The sequence below is a fragment of the Oncorhynchus nerka genome, linkage group LG4 (genome assembly GCF_034236695.1).
Source record: "Oncorhynchus nerka isolate Pitt River linkage group LG4, Oner_Uvic_2.0, whole genome shotgun sequence".
NCBI lineage: Eukaryota > Metazoa > Chordata > Actinopteri > Salmoniformes > Salmonidae > Oncorhynchus > Oncorhynchus nerka.
This window is the reverse complement of record NC_088399.1, coordinates 3,619,868-3,643,164: the sequence shown is the minus strand read 5'-3', so window position 1 is coordinate 3,643,164 and position 23,297 is coordinate 3,619,868. Positions and strand designations below refer to the sequence as shown.

The 23,297-nt window shown below is 49.2% G+C and overlaps 1 protein-coding gene across 1 annotated transcript in view; it reads left to right on the top strand.

Annotated features, from left to right (window-relative positions):
- The window catches only part of LOC115123093 (metalloprotease TIKI1-like), a 172,260-nt gene that overhangs the window by 57,523 nt on the left and 91,440 nt on the right, over positions 1–23,297 (top strand). The window contains exons 3-4 of the mRNA XM_065017152.1: positions 17,793–17,939; positions 19,036–19,210. Of these exons, the coding sequence (XP_064873224.1) occupies positions 17,793–17,939; positions 19,036–19,210 (322 nt within the window). The remainder of the gene's footprint in view (positions 1–17,792; positions 17,940–19,035; positions 19,211–23,297) is intronic.

Sequence of the window (23,297 nt, the reverse complement as noted above, 5' to 3'; positions counted from 1 at the left end):
AACTCCTCTACCTGGCCCTGACCACTACGGTCTGGTCCACCTCCTCTACCTCGCCCTGACCACTACAGTCGGGTCGACCTCCTCTACCTGGCCCTGACCACTACAGTCTTGTCAAACTCCTCTACCTGGCCCTGACCACTACAGTCTGGTCCACCTCCTCTACCTGGCCCTGACCACTACAGTCGGGTCAAACTCCTCTACCTCGCCCTGACCACTACAGTCTGGTCCAACTCCTCTACCTGGCCCTGGCCACTACAGTCTGGTCAAACTCCTCTACCTCGCCCTGACCACTACAGTCTGGTCAAACTCCTCTACCTGGCCCTGACCAGTACAGTCTGGTCCACCTCCTCTACCTCGCCCTGAACACTACAGTCTGGTCCACCTCCTCTACCTGGCCCTGACCACTACAGTCTGGTCAAACTCCTCTACCTGGCCCTGACCACTACAGTCTGGTCCACCTCCTCTACCTCGCCCTGACCACTACAGTCTGGTCAAACTCCTCTACCTCGCCCTGACCACTACAGTCTGGTCCAACTCCTCTACCTGGCCCTGACCACTACAGTCTGGTCAAACTCCTCTACCTCGCCCTGACCACTACAGTCTGGTCCAACTCCTCTACCTGGCCCTGACCACTACAGTCTGGTCAAACTCCTCTACCTCGCCCTGACCACTACAGTCTGGTCAAACTCCTCTACCTGGCCCTGACCAGTACAGTCTGGTCCACCTCCCCTACCTCGCCCTGAACACTACAGTCTGGTCCACCTCCTCTACCTGGCCCTGACCACTACAGTCTGGTCCACCTCCTCTACCTCGCCCTGACCACTACAGTCTGGTCCACCTCCTCTACCTGGCCCTGACCACTACAGTCTGGTCAAACTCCTCTACCTGGCCCTGACCACTACAGTCTGGTCCACCTCCTCTACCTCGCCCTGACCACTACAGTCTGGTCAAACTCCTCTACCTGGCCCTGGCCACTACAGTCTGGTCAAACTCCTCTACCTCGCCCTGACCACTACAGTCTGGTCAAACTCCTCTACCTGGCCCTGACCAGTACAGTCTGGTCCACCTCCCCTACCTCGCCCTGAACACTACAGTCTGGTCCACCTCCTCTACCTGGCCCTGACCACTACAGTCTGGTCAAACTCCTCTACCTGGCCCTGACCACTACAGTCTGGTCAAACTCCTCTACCCTCTACCTAGCCCTAAATGAGTTGACATGTTTTAGAGATTCTGTCATCAACCACAGGTCAAACAGGACATGGCTGATGCCAGGCTAAACTACAGAACACGACTGATGCCAGGCTAAACTACAGGACACGACTGATGCCAGGCTAAACTACAGGACATGGCTGATGCCAGGCTAAACTACAGGACAAGGCTGATGCCAGGCTAAACTACAGGACACGACTGATGCCAGGCTAAACTACAGGACACGACTGATGCCAGGCTAAACTACAGGACACAACTGATGCCAGGCTAAACTACAGGACACGACTGATGCCAGGCTAAACTACAGGACACGACTGATGCCAGGCTAAACTACAGGACACGACTGATGCCAGGCTAAACTACAGGACACGACTGATGCCAGGCTAAACTACAGAACACGACTGATGCCAGGCTAAACTACAGGACAGGACTGATGCCAGGCTAAACTACAGGACATGACTGATGCCAGGCTAAACTACAGGACAGGACTGATGCCAGGCTAAACTACAGGACATGGCTGATGCCAGGCTAAACTACAGGACAGGACTGATGCCAGGCTAAACTACAGGACACGACTGATGCCAGGCTAACCTACAGGACACGACTGATGCCAGGCTAAACTACAGGACAGGACTGATGCCAGGCTAAACTACAGGACATGGCTGATGCCAGGCTAAACTACAGGACAGGACTGATGCCAGGCTAAACTACAGGACACGACTGATGCCAGGCTAACCTACAGGACACGACTGATGCCAGGCTAAACTACAGGCTGTGTCCTTCAAATCTCCTCAAGACCAACCAGCTACTTCCTTCCCTGATCAAGCCCTCCAGTGAGGAGCTACCACTGCACAAAGGTTCTGTTGTTGTAGGTCCATAATTCCAGTTTAGTAGCACACAATACTTTTTTTTAATGAATGACTGATTGGATTTAAACCAACGTGCATGAACCTCTACCACTCTGCTCTAATCCTGTCACTTAATGCATCCCAAATGGAACACTGTTCCCTATATAGTGCACTACTTTTTGACCAGAGGCCAGTGCGCTACATAGGGAATAGGGCGCTATTTGGGACGTCGTTATAGTGTTTTATTCACCTAACAGGTAGTCTGTTCTGAATTAGTCTGCTCCTATTCTCAGGTTTCCTCTTTTAACATCTTAACTTCCTTAAAGAAGTCCGTTGTAAACTGTCATTGAATAGTTCTACGCCGAGAAATGTATTCTGTCCGCGCCATCTTTTTTTTTTATCAAGCCATTTCGGTCTGTATTTCTCTGTAGAGCCTCTGTGAGTTTAATAGAAAAACAGAAGAAAGAGCCTAACAGATGTACAGCCTGTGAAGCTTTTTTTGCCATAGAGTTGAGGGTTTCTTTGATAGCATCTTTCGTGTCTAACATGGAGGACAGAGAGGAAACAGCTGGATGTTTAACATGGAGGACAGAGAGGAAACAGCTGGATGTTTAACATGGAGGACAGAGAGGAAACAGCTGGATGTTTAACATGGAGGACAGAGAGGAAACAGCTGGATGTTTAACATGGAGGACAGAGATGAAACAGCTGGATGTTTAACATGGAGGACAGAGAGGAAACAGCTGGATGTTTAACATGGAGGACAGAGAGGAAACAGCTGGATGTTTAACATGGAGGACAGAGAGGAAACAGCTGGATGTTTAACATGGAGGACAGAGAGGAAACAGCTGGATGTTTAACATGGAGGACAGAGAGGAAACAGCTGGATGTTTAACATGGAGGACAGAGAGGAAACAGCTGGATGTTTAACATGGTGGACAGAGAGGAAACAGCTGGATGTTTAACATGGAGGACAGAGAGGAAACAGCTGGATGTTTAACATGGTGGACAGAGAGGAAACAGCTGGATGTTTAACATGGAGGACAGAGAGGAAACAGCTGGATGTTTAACATGGAGGACAGAGAGGAAACAGCTGGATGTCTTCATTTGTTCTTGGGTTCCCGGGGCCAAGAGACCATTCAGCTGGCTGTTTGGCTGCTGGGACCATCGTGTACGTCCCAAAATGACACCCTATTCCCTACATACAGTACTACCCTTCAACAAGGGCCCCTAAGGCTCTGGTCAAAAGTAGTGCACTCTGTAGGGTATAGGGTGCCATTTTGGGACGTACCTATTGTGAGGATGCTTGTCGGGCAGGAAAACTTGGACACTGGATTGCTGGACTCCAGCCACAGAGCCACAGGCAAGAGACAAGAGTAGTGACTAATTGATTTAATGTTTATTAATTGACGAGTCAATAGACATCAAATAAGGATCTGATGGGCAGGCGTACATATTCCTTATATAGTTCATCTGTCTTGCTTTGTCCTTGTTATCACAACAGGCTTTTTTCATGTTGATTTAACCAACTTCCTCAGTAAATGTTTTACCTGTTGTAAATTGAATGAGAGGAGGATGGTTTACTATTCAGAAGAAAATCTATAGGAAAAGTACCAAAAATAATAAATAAATAAAAATGAATTGCTCGGACACCTTCTACTCTACTCCAACAAGTAACATTTCCACGATAAAGGGACAATTATTGACTTTCATTGGCTACCGTGCCTTGATTAGAGCCCACTGGGATCTGAGGTGTAGTGAGCTCACACGCCATCACAGCTCTTATAGCAGAAACACTCTGAATGGAGAGAGAAGAGGAGAGAGAGAGAGAGAGAGAGAGAGAGAGAGAGAGAGAGAGAGAGAGAGAGAGAGAGAGAAAGAGAGAAAGAAAGAAAGAAAGAAAGAAAGAAGGAAAGAGAGAGAGAGTAAATGAAAAGAGAAGTGGAGTGAGTGAGTGGGAAAATGCACCCAACTAACCCACAACAGAGAAGAGATCACAGGAAGAAATGTCATTCATTCAGCTCTTCTTCTTCTCTCTCTCTCTCTCTCTCTCTCTCTCTCTCTCTCTCTCTCTCTCTCTCTCTCTTCCCCTCCCCTCTTTTCTCCTCTTGTTTCTGTGTGAGTGATCTGCACTCCTCCCTCCGCAACCATAATGTAATGGACTAAAAAGGGCTGTGAGGCGAGGGCTGAGAAAAGTCCCTGAAGATGAAGTCTGGACGGAACAGATGTGAAGGGTTTTGTTGAGGACTTGGGAGGCTTGCGGGGTGGCGATAGGCTAATTTGAGCAGCATAAAGCCGGGACCCTTTTCATATGCAGAGTGCAGCTTTGATCAAGAGCTGATGAAAGTGTGGGGAGTGGAGAGGTTGACGAGGGGTGGGTGGGGGGGCCTTTGTAGCAGACAAGAAGGCATCTGCTGAACTCTGCCCTCTTCTCCTATACCATCCCCCGACTACAATGACCGCCAGAGGAAGAAAAGTGTCATCTGAACACTGTAGAAAACAACACATGAAAGAGGTCCCGGTATAGGGGTGTGCATATAAATATATATTCATGTGCCCCCCCCCCCCTTATCCAAATCCCTGCACACATCACATAGCTGTGACTGTGGACTCACACAGCCTGACTGCTTGATTTACTTTCGCTGTTGAGAAACAAATAGACGTGTTCTTTTATTTATTTATTTTTTGTGAGGGGAGAGCCATTGTGAGATATCAATGGTGGGTTGATGAAGAGCTCTGTGGGTTCAAGTCGCAGTGTGTTGTGGTGATCAGGATGTTTAAGAGGCCTGGACAGGGCCAGCAGGGAAACACAGGGCCAGCAGGGAAACACAGGGCCAGCAGGGAAACACAGGGCCAGCAGGGAAACACAGGGCCAGCAGGGAAACACAGGGCCAGCAGGGAAACACAGGGCCAGCAGGGAAACACAGGGCCAGCAGGGAAACACAGGGCAGGGAAACACAGGGCAGGGAAACACAGGGCCAGCAGGGAAACACAGGGCCAGCAGGGAAACACGGGGCCAGCAGGGAAACACAGGGCCAGCAGGGAAACACAGGGCCAGCAGGGAAACACAGGGCCAGCAGGGAAACACAGGGCCAGCAGGGAAACACGGGGCAGGGAAACACAGGGCCAGCAGGGAAACACAGGGCCAGCAGGGAAACACAGGGCCAGCAGGGAAACACAGGGCCAGCAGGGAAACACAGGGCCAGCAGGGAAACACAGGGCCAGCAGGGAAACACAGGGCCAGCAGGGAAACACAGGGCCAGCAGGGAAACACAGGGCCAGCAGGGAAACACAGGGCAGGGAAACACAGGGCCAGCAGGGAAACACAGGGCCAGCAGGGGCACAGGGAAACCAGGGCAGGGAAACACGGGGCCAGCAGGGAAACACAGGGCCAGCAGGGAAACACAGGGCCAGCAGGGAAACACAGGGCCAGCAGGGAAACACAGGGCCAGCAGGGAAACACAGGGCCAGCAGGGAAACACAGGGCAGGGAAACACAGGGCAGGGAAACACAGGGCAGGGAAACACAGGGCAGGGAAACACGGGGCCAGCAGGGAAACACGGGGCCAGCAGGGAAACACAGGGCAGGGAAACACAGGGCAGGGAAACACAGGGCCAGCAGGGAAACACAGGGCCAGCAGGGAAACACAGGGCCAGCAGGAAACACAGGGCCAGCAGGGAAACACAGGGCCAGCAGGGAAACACAGGGCCAGCAGGGAAACACAGGGCCAGGGAAACACAGGGCCAGCAGGGAAACACAGGGCCAGCAGGGAAACACAGGGCCAGCAGGGAAACACAGGGCCAGGGAAACACAGGGCCAGGGAAACACAGGGCAGGGCCAGCAGGGAAACACAGGGCCAGCAGGGAAACACAGGGCCAGCAGGGAAACACAGGGCCAGCAGGGAAACACAGGGCCAGCAGGGAAACACAGGGAAACACAGCAGGGAAACACAGGGCCAGCAGGGAAACACAGGGCAGGGAAACACAGGGCCAGCAGGGAAACACAGGGCCAGCAGGGAAACACAGGGCCAGCAGGGAAACACAGGGCCAGCAGGGAAACACAGGGCCAGCAGGGAAACACAGGGCCAGCACAGGGCCAGCAGGAAACACAGGGCCAGCAGGGAAACACAGGGCCAGCAGGAAACACAGGGCCAGCAGGGAAACACAGGGCCAGCAGGGAAACACAGGGCAGGGAAACACAGGGCAGGGAAACACAGGGCCAGCAGGGAAACACAGGGCCAGCAGGGAAACACAGGGCCAGCAGGGAAACACAGGGCCAGCAGGGAAACACAGGGCCAGCAGGGAAACACAGGGCCAGCAGGGAAACACAGGGCCAGCAGGGAAACACAGGGCCAGCAGGGAAACACAGGGCCAGCAGGGAAACAGGGCAGGGGGCCAGCAGGGAAACACAGGGCCAGCAGGGAAACACAGGGCCAGCAGGGAAACACAGGGCCAGCAGGGAAACACAGGGCAGGGAAACACAGGGCAGGGAAACACAGGGCCAGCAGGGAAACACAGGGCCAGCAGGGAAACACAGGGCCAGGGGAAACACAGGGCAGGGAAACACAGGGCCAGCAGGAAACACAGGGCCAGCAGGGAAACACAGGGCCAGCAGGGAAACACAGGGCCAGCAGGGAAACACAGGGCCAGGGGAAACACAGGGCAGGGAAACACAGGGCCAGCAGGGAAACACAGGGCCAGCAGGGAAACACAGGGCCAGCAGGGAAACACAGGGCCAGGGAAACACAGGGCCAGGGAAACACAGGGCCAGCAGGGAAACACAGGGCCAGCAGGGAAACACAGGGCCAGCAGGGAAACACAGGGCCAGGGAAACACAGGGCCAGCAGGGAAACACAGGGCCAGCAGGGAAACACAGGGCCAGCAGGGAAACACAGGGCAGGGAAACACAGGGCCAGCAGGGAAACACAGGGCCAGCAGGGAAACACAGGGCCAGCAGGGAAACACAGGGCAGGGAAACACAGGGCCAGCAGGGAAACACAGGGCCAGCAGGGAAACACAGGGCCAGCAGGGAAACACAGGGCAGGGAAACACAGGGCAGGGAAACACAGGGCCAGCAGGGAAACACAGGGCCAGCAGGGAAACACAGGGCCAGCAGGGAAACACAGGGCAGGGAAACACAGGGCCAGCAGGGAAACACAGGGCCAGGGAAACACAGGGAAACACAGGGCAGGGAAACACAGGGCCAGCAGGGAAACACAGGGCCAGCAGGAAACACAGGGCAGGGAAACACAGGGCCAGCAGGGAAACACAGGGCCAGGGCAGGGAAACACAGGGCCAGCAGGGAAACACAGGGCCAGGGGAAACACAGGGCCAGCAGGGAAACACAGGGCCAGCAGGGAAACACAGGGCCAGCAGGGAAACACAGGGCCAGCAGGGAAACACAGGGCCAGCAGGGAAACACAGGGCCAGCAGGGAAACACCGGGCCAGCAGGGAAACACAGGGCCAGCAGGGAAACACAGGGCCAGCAGGGAAACACAGGGCCAGCAGGGAAACACAGGGCCAGCAGGGAAACACAGGGCCAGCAGGGAAACACAGGGCCAGCAGGAAACACAGGGCCAGCAGGGAAACAGGGCAGGGCACAGGGCCAGGGAAACACAGGGCAGGGAAACACAGGGCCAGCAGGGAAACACAGGGCCAGCAGGGAAACACAGGGCAGGGAAACACAGGGCAGGGAAACACAGGGCAGGGAAACAGCAGGGAAAACACAGGGCAGGGAAACACAGGGCAGGGAAACACAGGGCAGGGGAAACACAGGGCCAGCAGGGAAACACAGGGCCAGGGAAACACAGGGCAGGGCACAGGGCAGGGAAACACAGGGCCAGCAGGGAAACACAGGGCAGGGAAACACAGGGCAGGGAAACACAGGGCAGGGAAACACAGGGCAGGGAAACACAGGGCCAGCAGGGAAACACAGGGCCAGCAGGGAAACACAGGGCCAGCAGGGAAACACAGGGCCAGCAGGGAAACACAGGGCCAGGGGAAACACAGGGCCAGCAGGGAAACACAGGGCCAGCAGGGAAACACGGGGAGGGAAACACAGGGGCCAGCAGGGAAACACAGGGCCAGCAGGGAAACACAGGGCAGGGAAACACAGGGCAGGGAAACACAGGGCCAGCAGGGAAACACAGGGCCAGCAGGGAAACACAGGGCCAGCAGGGAAACACAGGGCAGGGAAACACAGGGCAGGGAAACACAGGGCCAGCAGGGAAACACAGGGCCAGCAGGGAAACACGGGGCAGGGAAACACAGGGCAGGGAAACACAGGGCCAGCAGGGAAACACAGGGCAGGGAAACACAGGGCCAGCAGGGAAACACAGGGCCAGCAGGGAAACACAGGGCCAGCAGGGAAACACAGGGCCAGCAGGGAAACACGGGGCCAGCAGGGAAACACAGGGCAGGGAAACACAGGGCAGGGAAACACAGGGCCAGCAGGGAAACACAGGGCCAGCAGGGAAACACAGGGCCAGCAGGGAAACACAGGGCCAGCAGGGAAACACAGGGCAGGGAAACACAGGGCCAGCAGGGAAACACAGGGCCAGCAGGGAAACACAGGGCCAGCAGGGAAACACAGGGCCAGCAGGGAAACACAGGGCCAGCAGGGAAACACAGGGCAGGGAAACACAGGGCCAGCAGGGAAACACAGGGCCAGCAGGGAAACACGGGGCCAGCAGGGAAACACAGGGCCAGCAGGGAAACACAGGGCCAGCAGGGAAACACAGGGCAGGGAAACACAGGGCCAGCAGGGAAACACGGGGCCAGCAGGGAAACACAGGGCCAGCAGGGAAACACAGGGCCAGCAGGGAAACACAGGGCAGGGAAACACAGGGCAGGGAAACACGGGGCCAGCAGGGAAACACAGGTCCAGCAGGGAAACACAGGGCAGGGAAACACAGGGCAGGGAAACACGGGGCCAGCAGGGAAACACAGGGCCAGCAGGGAAACACAGGGCCAGCAGGGAAACACAGGGCCAGCAGGGAAACACAGGGCCAGCAGGGAAACACGGGGCCAGCAGGGAAACACAGGGCCAGCAGGGAAACACAGGGCCAGCAGGGAAACGCAGGGCCAGCAGGGAAACACAGGGCAGGGAAACACAGGGCCAGCAGGGAAACACAGGGCAGGGAAACACAGGGCCAGCAGGGAAACACGGGGCCAGCAGGGAAACACAGGGCCAGCAGGGAAACACAGGGCCAGCAGGGAAACACAGGGCCAGCAGGGAAACACAGGGCAGGGAAACACAGGGCAACACAGGGCCAGCAGGAAACACAGGGCCAGCAGGGAAACACAGGGCCAGCAGGGAAACACAGGGCCAGCAGGGAAACACGGGGCCAGCAGGGAAACACAGGGCCAGCAGGGAAACACAGGGCCAGCAGGGAAACACAGGGCCAGCAGGGAAACACAGGGCAGGGAAACACAGGGCAGGGAAACACAGGGCCAGCAGGGAAACACAGGGCCAGCAGGGAAACACGGGGCCAGCAGGGAAACACAGGGCCAGCAGGGAAACACAGGGCCAGCAGGGAAACACAGGGCCAGCAGGGAAACACAGGGCAGGGAAACACAGGGCAGGGAAACACAGGGCCAGCAGGGAAACACAGGGCAGGGAAACACAGAGCAGGGAAACACAGGGCCAGCAGGGAAACACAGGGCCAGCAGGGAAACACAGGGCAGGGAAACACAGGGCCAGCAGGGAAACACAGGGCCAGCAGGGAAACACAGGGCCAGCAGGGAAACACAGGGCCAGCAGGGAAACACAGGGCCAGCAGGGAAACACAGGGCAGGGAAACACAGGGCCAGCAGGGAAACACAGGGCCAGCAGGGAAACACGGGGCCAGCAGGGAAACACAGGGCCAGCAGGGAAACACAGGGCCAGCAGGGAAACACCGGGCCAGCAGGGAAACACAGGGCCAGCAGGGAAACACGGGGCCAGCAGGGAAACACAGGGCCAGCAGGGAAACACAGGGCCAGCAGGGAAACACAGGGCCAGCAGGGAAACACAGGGCAGGGAAACACAGGGCAGGGAAACACAGGGCCAGCAGGGAAACACAGGGCAGGGAAACACAGGGCAGGGAAACACAGGGCCAGCAGGGAAACACAGGGCAGGGAAACACAGGGCAGGGAAACACAGGGCAGGGAAACACAGGGCCAGCAGGGAAACACAGGGCCAGCAGGGAAACACAGGGCAGGGAAACACAGGGCCAGCAGGGAAACACAGGGCAGGGAAACACAGGGCCAGCAGGGAAACACAGGGCAGGGAAACACAGGGCAGGGAAACACAGGGCCAGCAGGGAAACACAGGGCCAGCAGGGAAACACAGGGCCAGCAGGGAAACACAGGACCAGCAGGGAAACACAGGGCCAGCAGGGAAACACAGGGCCAGCAGGGAAACACAGGGCAGGGAAACACAGGGCAGGGAAACACAGGGCAGGGAAACACAGGGCCAGCAGGGAAACACAGGGCCAGCAGGGAAACACAGGGCCAGCAGAACTCAGTTCCAATAGAACTCATAGAAAAGTGGAATTTTGTAGGAATAAACAGCCAATTGTTTGATTACGTTGCCAGGTCCTGTCGGTTTTATTCAAACACGTCCCAATATGTCTATGATTAAACGGCTTTCAGTTTCCTTTCACTGGATATTGACATCGATGGTTTGTAGGGATGTGTCTCTTTCCCTTTCAAGACAATTCTATAAGTATATAGATACACGGACACCGATACGATACAGGAACCATACGTATTAGTTTGAAACGAGCTGGATCTGTCTGAGCTGACTTCTATGTGCACGCGCGTATGTGTGTAAATCATGTATGGCTATGGTGTATGTACCTGATCTGAGCCATAAGGGAGACTAGACATCTACCACCCCACTACCACTATCAGATTAGAGCCATAAGGGATACTAGACATCTACCACCCCACTACCACTATCAGATTAGAGCCATAAGGGAGACTAGACATCCACCACCCCTATACCATTATCAGATTAGAGTCATAAGGGAGACTAGACATCTACCACCCCACTACCACTATAAGATTAGTCACAAAGGAGACAAGACATCTACCAATATCAGATTAGAGCCATAAAGGAGACTAGACATCTACCACTATCAGATTAGAGTCATAAGGGAGACTAGACATCTATCCCCCCACTACCACTATCAGATTAGAGCCATAAAGGAGACTAGACATCTATCCCTCCACTACCACTACCAGATTAGAGTCATAAGGGAGACTAGACATCTACCCCCCCACTACCACTATCAGATTAGAGTCATAAGGGAGACTAGACATCTATCCCCCCACTACCACTATCAGATTAGAGCCATAAAGGAGACTAGACATCTATCCCCCCACTACCACTATCAGATTAGAGTCATAAGGGAGACTAGACATCTACCACCCCACTACCACTATCAGATTAGAGACATAAAGGAGACTAGACATCTACCACTATCAGATTAGAGTCATAAGGGAGACTAGACATCTATCCCCCCACTACCACTATCAGATTAGAGCCATAAGGGATCCTAGACATCTACCACTATCAGATTAGAGTCATAAGGGAGACTAGACATCTATCCCCCCACTACCACTATCAGATTAGAGTCATAAGGGAGACTAGACATCTACCACTACCAGATTAGAGTCATAAGGGAGACTAGACATCTATCCCCCCACTTCCACTATCCGATTAGAGTCATAAGGGAGACTAGACATCTACCACTACCAGATTAGAGTCATAAGGGAGACTAGACATCTATCCCCCCACTACCACTATCAGATTAGAGCCATAAGGGATACTAGACATCTACCACTATCAGATTAGAGCCATAAAGGAGACTAGTCATCTACACCCCCACTACCACTATCAGATTAGAGACATACAGGAGACTAGACATCCACCACCCCAATACCACTATCAGATTAGAGCCATAAAGGAGACTAGACATCTACCACTATCAGATTAGAGACATAATGGAGACTAGACATCTACCACTATCAGATTAGAGACATAAAGGAGACTAGACATCCACCACCCCACTACCACTCTCAGATTAGAGCCATAAGGGAGACTAGACATCTACCACTATCAGATTAGAGACATAATGGAGACTAGACATCTACCACCCCACTACCACTATCAGATTAGAGTCATAAGGGAGACTAGACATCTACCACTATCAGATTAGAGTCATAAGGGAGACTTGACATCTACCACTATCAGATTAGAGTCATAAGGGAGACTAGACATCTACCACTATCAGATTAGAGTCATAAGGGAGACTAGACATCTACCACTATCAGATTAGAGTCATAAAGGAGACTAGACATCTACCACTACCAGATTAGAGTCATAAGGGAGACTAGACATCTACCACTATCAGATTAGAGCCATAAGGGAGACTAGACATCTACCCCCACACTACCACTATCAGATTAGAGCCATAAAGGAGACTAGACATCTACCACTATCAGATTAGAGCCATAAAGGAAACTAGACATCTACCACCCCACTACCACTATCAGATTAGAGCCATAAGGGATACTAGACATCTACCACTATCATATTAGAGCCATAAGGGAGACTAGACATCTATCCCCCCCCCCCCCACTATCACTATCAGATTAGAGCCATAAAGGAGACTAGACATCTACCCCCCCACTACCACTATCAGATTAGAGACATAAGGGAGACTAGACATCTACCCCCCCACTATCACTATTAGATTAGAGCCATAAAGGAGACTAGACATCTACCCCCCCACTATCACTATCAGATTAGAGACATAAGGGAGACTAGATATCTACCCCCCACTATCACTATCAGATTAGAGCCATAAAGGAGACTAGACATCTACCCCCACTATCACTATCAGATTAGATCCATAAGGAGACTAGGCATCTACCCCCCACTATCACTATCAGATTAGAGCCATAAAGGAGACTAGACATCTACCCCCCACTACCACTATCAGAGTAGAGCCATAAGGGAGACTAGACATCTACCCCCCCACTATCAGATTAGAGCCATAAGGGAGACTAGACATCTACCACCCCACTATCACTATCAGATTAGAGCCATACAGGAGACTAGACATCTACCACCCCACTACCACTATCAGATTAGAGACATAAAGGAGACTAGACATCCACCACCCCTATACCATTATCAGATTAGAGCCATAAGGGAGACTAGACATCTACCCCCACACTACCACTATCAGATTAGAACCATAAAGGAGACTAGACATCTACCACTATCAGATTAGAGCCATAAAGGAAACTAGACATCTACCACCCCACTACCACTATCAGATTAGAGCCATAAGGGATACTAGACATCTACCACTATCAGATTAGAGCCATAAGGGAGACTAGACATCTATCCCCCCCCCCCCCCCCACTACCACTATCAGATTAGAGACATAAGGGAGACTAAACATCTACCCCCCACTATCACTATTAGATTAGAGCCATAAAGGAGACTAGACATCTACCCCCACTATCACTATCAGATTAGAGACATAAGGAGACTAGATATCTACCCCCCACTATCACTATCAGATTAGAGCCATAAAGGAGACTAGACATCTACCCCCCACTATCACTATCAGATTAGATCCATAAGGGAGACTAGACATCTACCCCCTACTATCACTATCAGATTAGAGCCATAAAGGAGACTAGACATCTACCCCCCACTACCACTATCAGAGTAGAGCCATAAGGAGACTAGACATCTACCCCCACTATCAGATTAGAGCCATAAGGAGACTAGACATCTACCACCCCACTATCACTATCAGATTAGAGCCATACAGGAGACTAGACATCTACCACCCCACTACCACTATCAGATTAGAGACATAAAGGAGACTAGACATCCACCACCCCTATACCATTATCAGATTAGAGCCATAAGGGAGACTAGACATCTATCCCCCCACTACCACTACCACTATCAGATTAGAGACATAAGGGAGACTAGACATCTACCCCCCCACTATCACTATTAGATTAGAGCCATAAAGGAGACTAGACATCTACCCCCCCACTATCACTATCAGATTAGAGACATAAGGGAGACTAGATATCTACCCCCCCACTATCACTATCAGATTAGAGCCATAAAGGAGACTAGACATCTACCCCCCCACTATCACTATCAGATTAGATCCATAAGGGAGACTAGACATCTACCCCCTACTATCACTATCAGATTAGAGCCATAAAGGAGACTAGACATCTACCCCCCCCACTACCACTATCAGAGTAGAGCCATAAGGGAGACTAGACATCTACCACTATCAGATTAGAGTCATAAGGGAGACTAGACATCTATCCCCCCACTACCACTATCAGATTAGAGCCATAAGGGATACTAGACATCTACCACTATCAGATTAGAGCCATAAGGGAGACTAGACATCTATCCCCCCCCACTACCACTATCAGATTAGAGACATAAGGGAGACTAAACATCTACCCCCACTATCACTATTAGATTAGAGCCATAAAGGAGACTAGACATCTACCCCCCCACTATCACTATCAGATTAGAGACATAAGGGAGACTAGATATCTACCCCCCCACTATCACTATCAGATTAGAGCCATAAAGGAGACTAGACATCTACCCCCCCACTATCACTATCAGATTAGATCCATAAGGGATCCTAGACATCTACCACTATCAGATTAGAGTCATAAGGGAGACTAGACATCTATCCCCCCACTACCACTATCAGATTAGAGTCATAAGGGAGACTAGACATCTACCACTACCAGATTAGAGTCATAAGGGAGACTAGACATCTATCCCCCCACTTCCACTATCCGATTAGAGTCATAAGGGAGACTAGACATCTACCACTACCAGATTAGAGTCATAAGGGAGACTAGACATCTATCCTATATGGGTGGAATAGGTATTGTGTTGCTGTATAACCTTGGTAGAGCGTGGGTGGAATAGGTATTGTGTTGCTGTATAACCTTGGTAGAGCATGGGTGGAATAGGTATTGTGTTGCTGTATAACCTTGGTAGAGCATGGGTGGAATAGGTATTGTGTTGCTGTATAACCTTGGTAGAGCATGGGTGGAATAGGTATTGTGTTGCTGTATAACCTTGGTAGAGCATGGGTGGAATAGGTATTGTGTTGCTGTATAACCTTGGTAGAGCGTGGGTGGAATAGGTATTGTGTTGCTGTATAACCTTGGTAGAGCGTGGGTGGAATAGGTATTGTGTTGCTGTAAACCCTTGGTAGAGCATGGGTGGAATAGGTATTGTGTTGCTGTATAACCTTGGTAGAGCATGGGTGGAATAGGTATTGTGTTGCTGTATAACCTTGGTAGAGCATGGGTGGAATAGGTATTGTGTTGCTGTATAACCTTGGTAGAGCATGGGTGGAATAGGTATTGTGTTGCTGTATAACCTTGGTAGAGCGTGGGTGGAATAGGTATTGTGTTGCTGTATAACCTTGGTAGAGCGTGGGTGGAATAGGTATTGTGTTGCTGTATAACCTTGGTAGAGCGTGGGTGGAATAGGTATTGTGTTGCTGTATAACCTTGGTAGAGCGTGGGTGGAATAGGTATTGTGTTGCTGTATAACCTTGGTAGAGCGTGGGTGGAATAGGTATTGTGTTGCTGTATAACCTTGGTAGAGCGTGGGTGGAATAGGTATTGTGTTGCTGTAAACCCTTGGTAGAGCGTGGGTGGAATAGGTATTGTGTTGCTGTAAACCCTTGGTAGAGCATGGGTGGAATAGGTATTGTGTTGCTCATGTGAATTTCCTTTATTTTTCGGCTTCAGACCAATGCTTAGTCTCACATAAAACGTATTTTTGGTTTTCAATATACATAATGATAGGTAGGGTGGTATTATTAAATACAGTAAGGACACGTAGAGTTATATTATTAAATACAGTAAGGATAGGTAGAGTTATATTATTAAATACAGTAAGGATATGTAGAGTATATTATTAAATACAGTAAGGATATGTAGAGTTATATTATTAAATACAGTAAGGATATGTAGAGTATATTATTAAATACAGTAAGGACAGGTAGAGTTATATTATTAAATACAGTAAGGACAGGTAGAGTTATATTATTAAATACAGTAAGGATAGGTAGAGTTATATTATTAAATACAGTAAGGATATGTAGAGTATATTATTAAATACAGTAAGGATATGTAGAGTTATATTATTAAATACAGTAAAGGTATGTAGAGTTATATTATTAAATACAGTAAGGACAGGTAGAGTTATATTATTAAATACAGTAAGGACAGGTAGAGTTATATTATTAAATACAGTAAGGATATGTAGAGTTATATTATTAAATACAGTAAAGGTATGTAGAGTTATATTATTAAATACAGTAAGGACAGGTAGAGTTATATTATTAAATACAGTAAGGACAGGTAGAGTTATATTATTAAATACAGTAAGGGTATGTAGAGTTATATTATTAAATACAGTAAGGATATGTAGAGTTATATTATTAAATACAGTAAGGACAGGTAGAGTTATATTATTAAATACAGTAAGGACAGGTAGAGTTATATTATTAAATACAGTAAAGGTATGTAGAGTTATATTATTAAATACAGTAAGGATATGTAGAGTTATATTATTAAATACAGTAAGGATATGTAGAGTTATATTATTAAATACAGTAAGGACAGGTAGAGTTATATTATTAAATACAGTAAGGACAGGTAGAGTTATATTATTAAATACAGTAAAGGTATGTAGAGTTATATTATTAAATACAGTAAGGATATGTAGAGTTATATTATTAAATACAGTAAGGATATGTAGAGTTATATTATTAAATACAGAGTTATATTATTAAATACAGTAAGGACAGGTAGAGTTATATTATTAAATACAGTAAAGGTATGTAGAGTTATATTATTAAATACAGTAAGGATATGTAGAGTTATATTATTAAATACAGTAAGGATAGGTAGAGTTATATTATTAAATACAGTAAAGGTATGTAGAGTTATATTATTAAATACAGTAAGGGTATGTAGAGTTATATTATTAAATACAGTAAGGACAGGTAGAGTTATATTATTAAATACAGTAAGGATAGGTAGAGTTATATTATTAAATACAGTAAGGACAGGTAGAGTTATATTATTAAATACAGTAAGGATAGGTAGAGTTATATTATTAAATACAGTAAGGATATGTAGAGTTATATTATTAAATACAGTAAGGATAGGTAGAGTTATATTATTAAATACAGTAAGGATAGGTAGAGTTATATTATTAAATACAGTAAGGACATGTAGAGTTATATTATTAAATACAGTAAGGACAGGTAGAGTTATATTATTAAATACAGTAAGGATAGGTAGAGTTATATTATTAAATACAGTAAGGACATGTAGAGTATATTATTAAATACAGTAAGGATAGGTAGAGTTATATTATTAAATACAGTAAGGACAGGTAGAGTTATATTATTAAATACAGTAAGGACAGGTAGAGTTATATTATTAAATACAGTAAGGACAGGTAGAGTTATATTATTAAATACAGTAAGGATATGTAGAGTGGTATTGTTAAGTACAAAATTATTATTTACCTCCTATTTATTATGTATTTAGTAAATATTATTGTCTTCTGTTCCCTCTCTGGTCATATAGAAAGTGTATATCCAGGTATTGATCGTGTAGTAAAAGTAGATTTTTCCATATCCCCAGGTGATTTTTGCCCTGAACCAGACCCTTGTACAGCAGGAGAGTGTGAGAGCAGGCAGTCTGCAGGGCTCCTATACCACTGAGGACCTCATCAAGCACTACAACTGTGGAGACCTCAACTCCATCATCTTCAACCATGACACCTCTCAGGTCAGTTACAACCACCACACCCTGTTACTCCTAACCCCTAACACAAACGACCCCTAACACTAACGACCCCTAACACTAATGACTCCTAACACGAACAACTCCTAACACGAATGACCCCTAACACGAACAACCCCTAACACTAATGACCCCTAACACGAACAACCCCTAACACTAATGACCCCTAACACAAACAACCCCTAACACTACAACCACCACACCCCGTTACTCCTAACCAGTAACACTAATGACCCCTAACACTAACGACTAGTAACACTAACGACCCCTAACACCAACGACCCCTAACACTAACGACTAGTAACACTAACGACCCCTAATACTAACGACCCCTAACACTAACGACCCCTAACACTACAACCACCACACCCCGTTACTCCTAACCAGTAACACTAATGACCCCTAACACTAACGACCCCTAACACTAATGACCCCTAAAACTAACGACCCCTAACACTAACGACCCCTAACACCAACGACCCCTAACACTAACGACCCCTAACACTAATGACCCCTAACACTAACGACCCTAACACTAACGACCCTAATACTAACGACCCCTAACACTAACGACCCCTAATACTAATGACCCCTAACACTAACGACCCCTAACACTAATGACTCCTAACACTAATGACCCCTAACACTAATGACCCCTAACACTAACGACCCCTAACACTAACGACCCCTAACACTAATGACTCCTATCACTAACGACCCCTAACACTAATGACCCCTAACACTAATGACTCCTATCACTAACGACCCCTAACACTAATGACCCCTAACACTAACGACCCCTAACACTAACGACCACTAACACTAATGACCACTAATACTAACGACCCCTAACACTAATGACTCCTAACACTAATGACCACTAATACTAACGACCCCTAACACTAATGACTCCTAACACTAATGACCACTAACACTAATGACCACTAACACTAACGACCCCTAACACTAACGACCCATCGGTATCACCTTATTTTTACGGGACTTTTTTACATTTCTGACCCATTTAGTTTAGACCTGATGGATAAATCTCTCACTGCTCATCACCCCCCTCCATCTGCAGGTCCCCAACTTCAACAACGTGACCCTGCGCCCCAGCGAACAGATAACGGCCCAGGAGATAGACAGCTACTTCAGACAGGAACTGATCTACAAGAGGAACGACAGGATGGGGAACAGAGTTAAGACTCTGATGGAAGAACACCCTGACAACAGCTTCTTCTTTGCCTTCGGAGCAGGTCAGTGAGGATGATGATGATGATGATGATGAGAATATGGAAGAGGATGATTAATGATCACACCCTCTGATGTCAAGATAAGGGGAAAGGAATCCAAGATTCTTTGAGATCATAATTTTGTAGGTTGTTGTGTAGAGATGTCAACGATGTCGTGGTTAGCCTTTGTCATGATTCATTCAGTATGGAGCTATGAAAAGTGAATCATCTTTACCTTCACCATCTTTAGTTCACCATCTTCACCATCTTTACCATCTTTAGTTATGAGCTGACTGTTTTTACAGTCTGGTCTGTAATTATTGGCACGCTCTGGTCTGTAATTATTGGCACCCTTGATAAAGATAAGCAAAACAATGACTGTATAAAATAAATAACAAATACTGAGCTATGTTGTATGAAAAAAAAGGGAAATTATATATATTTTTTATACTAATGCAGTTGCTCAGAGAAAGAGACTTTAAGTAATAAAAAATAAAAACATCGAAAAAAGATCGGTTCAAAATTATTAGCACCCCTGTTTTCAGTACTCCAGTACCCTTCGATAAAATGTTTCATGAAGTGGCACCCTATTCCCTATGGAGTCTGATCAAATGGCACCCTATTCCCTATGGGTTCTGGTCAAATGGCACCCTATTCCCTATGGGGTCTGGTCATTGGCACCCTATTCCCTATGGGGTCTGGTCATTGGCACCCTATTCCCTATGGGATCTGGTCAATTGGCACCCTATTCCCTATGGGGTCTGGTCAAATGGCACCCTATTCCCTATGGGGTCTGGTCAAATGGCACCCTATTCCCTATGTGTCCTGGTCAAATGGCACCCTATTCCCTATGGGGTCTGGTCAAATGGCACCCTATTCCCTATGGGGTCTGGTCAAATGGCACCCTATTCCCTATGGGGTCTGGTCAAATGGCACCCTATTCCCTATGGGGTCTGGTCAAATGGCACCCTATTCCCTATGGGGTCTGGTCAAATGGCACCCTATTCCCTATGGGCCCCTGGTCAAATGGCACCCTATTCCATATGGGCCCCTGGTCAAATGGCACCCTATTCCTTATGGGCCCTGGTCAAAATGGCACCCTATTCCCTATGGGGTCTGGTCATTGGCACCCTATTCCCTATGGGGTCTGGTTAAATGGCACCCTATTCCCTATGGGGTCTGGTCAAATGGCACCCTATTCCCTATGGGCCCTGGTCAAAATGGCACCCTATTCCCTATGGGGTCTGGTCAAATGGCACCCTATTCCCTATGGGGTCTGGTCAAATGGCACCCTATTCCCTATGGGGTCTGGTCAAATGGCACCCTATTCCCTATGGGATCTGATCAAATGGCACCCTATTCCCTATGGGGTCTGATCAAATGGCACCCTATTCCCTATGGGGTCTGGTCAAAATGGCACCCTATTCCCTATGGGGTCTGGTCATTGGCACCCTATTCCCTATGGGGTCTGGTCATTGACACCCTATTCCCTATGGGATCTGATCAAATGGCACCCTATTCCCTATGGGGTCTGGTCATTGGCACTCTATTCCCTATGGGGTCTGGACAAATGGCCCCCTATTCCCTATGGGGTCTGGTCAGAACTAGCGCACTATAAAAAGGGAATAGGGTACCATCTTGGTTCAGTCTGAGGTCAGGCATTAAAATGAAACGTGTTGAAAATGAAATCAGATTAAAGCTACTTTAGAACAAACATCTTAAATCGTTCTCTTTGTGAGCACGGCAGAATAGAGAGGGCTTCGCTAGACTGAAGGAGATAAAGATCAAATCTTACAGAACTGGGAAGACCGTCGCTTATAAACGTCCCTCTTTTGACCTGCCGATCGTGCTCGGTTCAGCTGCGATCCGTATGCCAACGCTCTCAGATTTAGGGGTGATATTCCTTGGAATCCACTTGTTGCCACTTTGTCTGGTTCATTTAACTGAGACCTGGAAGCTGAGCAGGTTTATAATGGAGCTCTATAATGGACCAGAGAGCTGAGACATGAGAGCTGAGGGCTGAGGGCTGAGACCTGAGGGCTGAGACCAGAGGGCCGAGAGCAGAGGGCTGAGACCTGAGGGCGGAGACCTGAGGGCTGAGAGCCGAGGGCTGAGAGCCGAGGGCTGAGACCTGAGGGCTGAGACCTGAGGGCTGAGACCTGAGGGCTGAGAGCTGAGGGCTGAGACCTGAGGGCTGAGAGCTGAGGGATGAGAGCTGAGGGCTGAGAGCTGAGGGATGAGGGCTGAGACCAGAGAGCTGAGAGATGAGGGATGAGGGCCGAGACCTGAGGGCCGAGACCTGAGAGCCGAGACCTGAGGGCCGAGGGCTGAGAGCCGAGGGCTGAGAGCCGAGACCTGAGAGCCGAGGGCTGAGAGCCGAGGGCTGAGACCTGAGGGCTGAGAGCTGAGGGATGAAAGCTGAGGGATGAGAGCTGAGGGATGAGACCTGAGGGCTGAGACCAGAGAGCTGAGACCTGAGGGCTGAGAGCTGAGGGATGAGAGCTGAGGGATGAGAGCTGAGGGCTGAGACCAGAGAGCTGAGACCTGCGGGCTGAGAGCTGAGGGATGAGGGCTGAGAGCTGTGACTACTCCTGCCAAATCTCATTCTAGAGAGTTAGGTCTCTCTCTGTGTTTTGCCAGTCTTGCCCTCCTCCCACTTGTACACACTGTTCTCTTTGCATCTGTAATCATGTGTGTTACTGCGGCTATAAAACACTGTTTTACTTTAAAGGGCTGTGTGTGTGTGTGTGTGGGGGGGCTTCATAACAGTACCCTGCCCCTTCATTCTGCCCCTCCATGCCTCTGATGAGAACTATGTAATAACAGTACCCTGCCCCTTCATTCTTGCCCCGGTGAGACATTTAAAAAAAAAAGTCAGTCTAGCTGTGGGATGGGCTCATTCTCAGGACCTACTGTAGCAGTAAAACCTGCCTTGGTACTAGTTTGGCTTTATAGTTCTTTAGGAGCAAAACCTGCCTCGGTACTGGTTTGGTTCTATAGTTCTTTAGGAGTAAAACCTGCCTTGGTACTGGTTTGGCTTTATAGTTCTTTAGGAGTAAAACCTGCCTTGCTACTGGCTTGGTTTTATAGTTCTTTATGAGCGGGGCTTGGCACAACTAACAAGGACTACATTTAATTAGTTAATTAGTTTACCAACCCCCCAGTACCCCTGGCTGTGAGGACAGACGCTGGAGATGAGAAGCAAGTACAAGGAGTGAACATTTAATGACAATAATGCTGACAAGGGGAACAAACTGAGGAGCAGACAGATATAGAGGGGCAATCAACAAAGTAAAGGAGTCCAGGTGAGTCTAATGAGCGCGGATGCGCGTATAGATGGTGACAGTTGTGCGTAATGAAGGGCAGCCTGGCGGTCTCGAGTGCCAGAGAGGGGAAGTAGGAGCAGGCGTGACACTGGCTCTAACCCCTGGTATCCCTGACTCTAACCCCTGGTATCCCTGACTCTAACCCCTGGTACCCCTGACTCTAACCCCTGACTCTAACCCCTGGTATCCCTGACTCTAACCCCTGGTACCCCTGACTCTAACCCCTGGTACCCCTGACTCTAACCCCTGGTACCCCTGACTCTAACCCCTGGTACCCCTGACTCTAACCCCTGGTATCCCTGACTCTAACCCCTGGTACCTTTGACTCTAACCCCTGGTACCCTTGACTCTAACCCCTGGTACCCCTGACTCTAACCCCTGGTACCCCTGACTCTAACCCCTGGTACCCCTGACTCTAACCCCTGACTCTAACCCCTGGTATCCCTGACTCTAACCCCTGACTCTAACCCCTGGTACCCTGACTCTAACCCTGGTACCCCTGACTCTAACCCCTGGTACCCTGACTCTAACCCCTGGTATCCCTGACTCTAACCCTGGTGCCCCTGACTCTAACCCCTGGTACCCTGACTCTAACCCCTGGTACCCCTGACTCTAACCCCTGACTCTAACCCTGACTCTAACTCCTGGTACCCCTGACTCTAACCCCTGACTCTAACCCCTGACTGACTAACCCCTGGTATCCCTGACTCTAACCCCTCTAACCCCTGGTACCCTGACTCTAACCCCTGACTCTAACCCCTGGTACCCTGACTCTAACCCCTGGT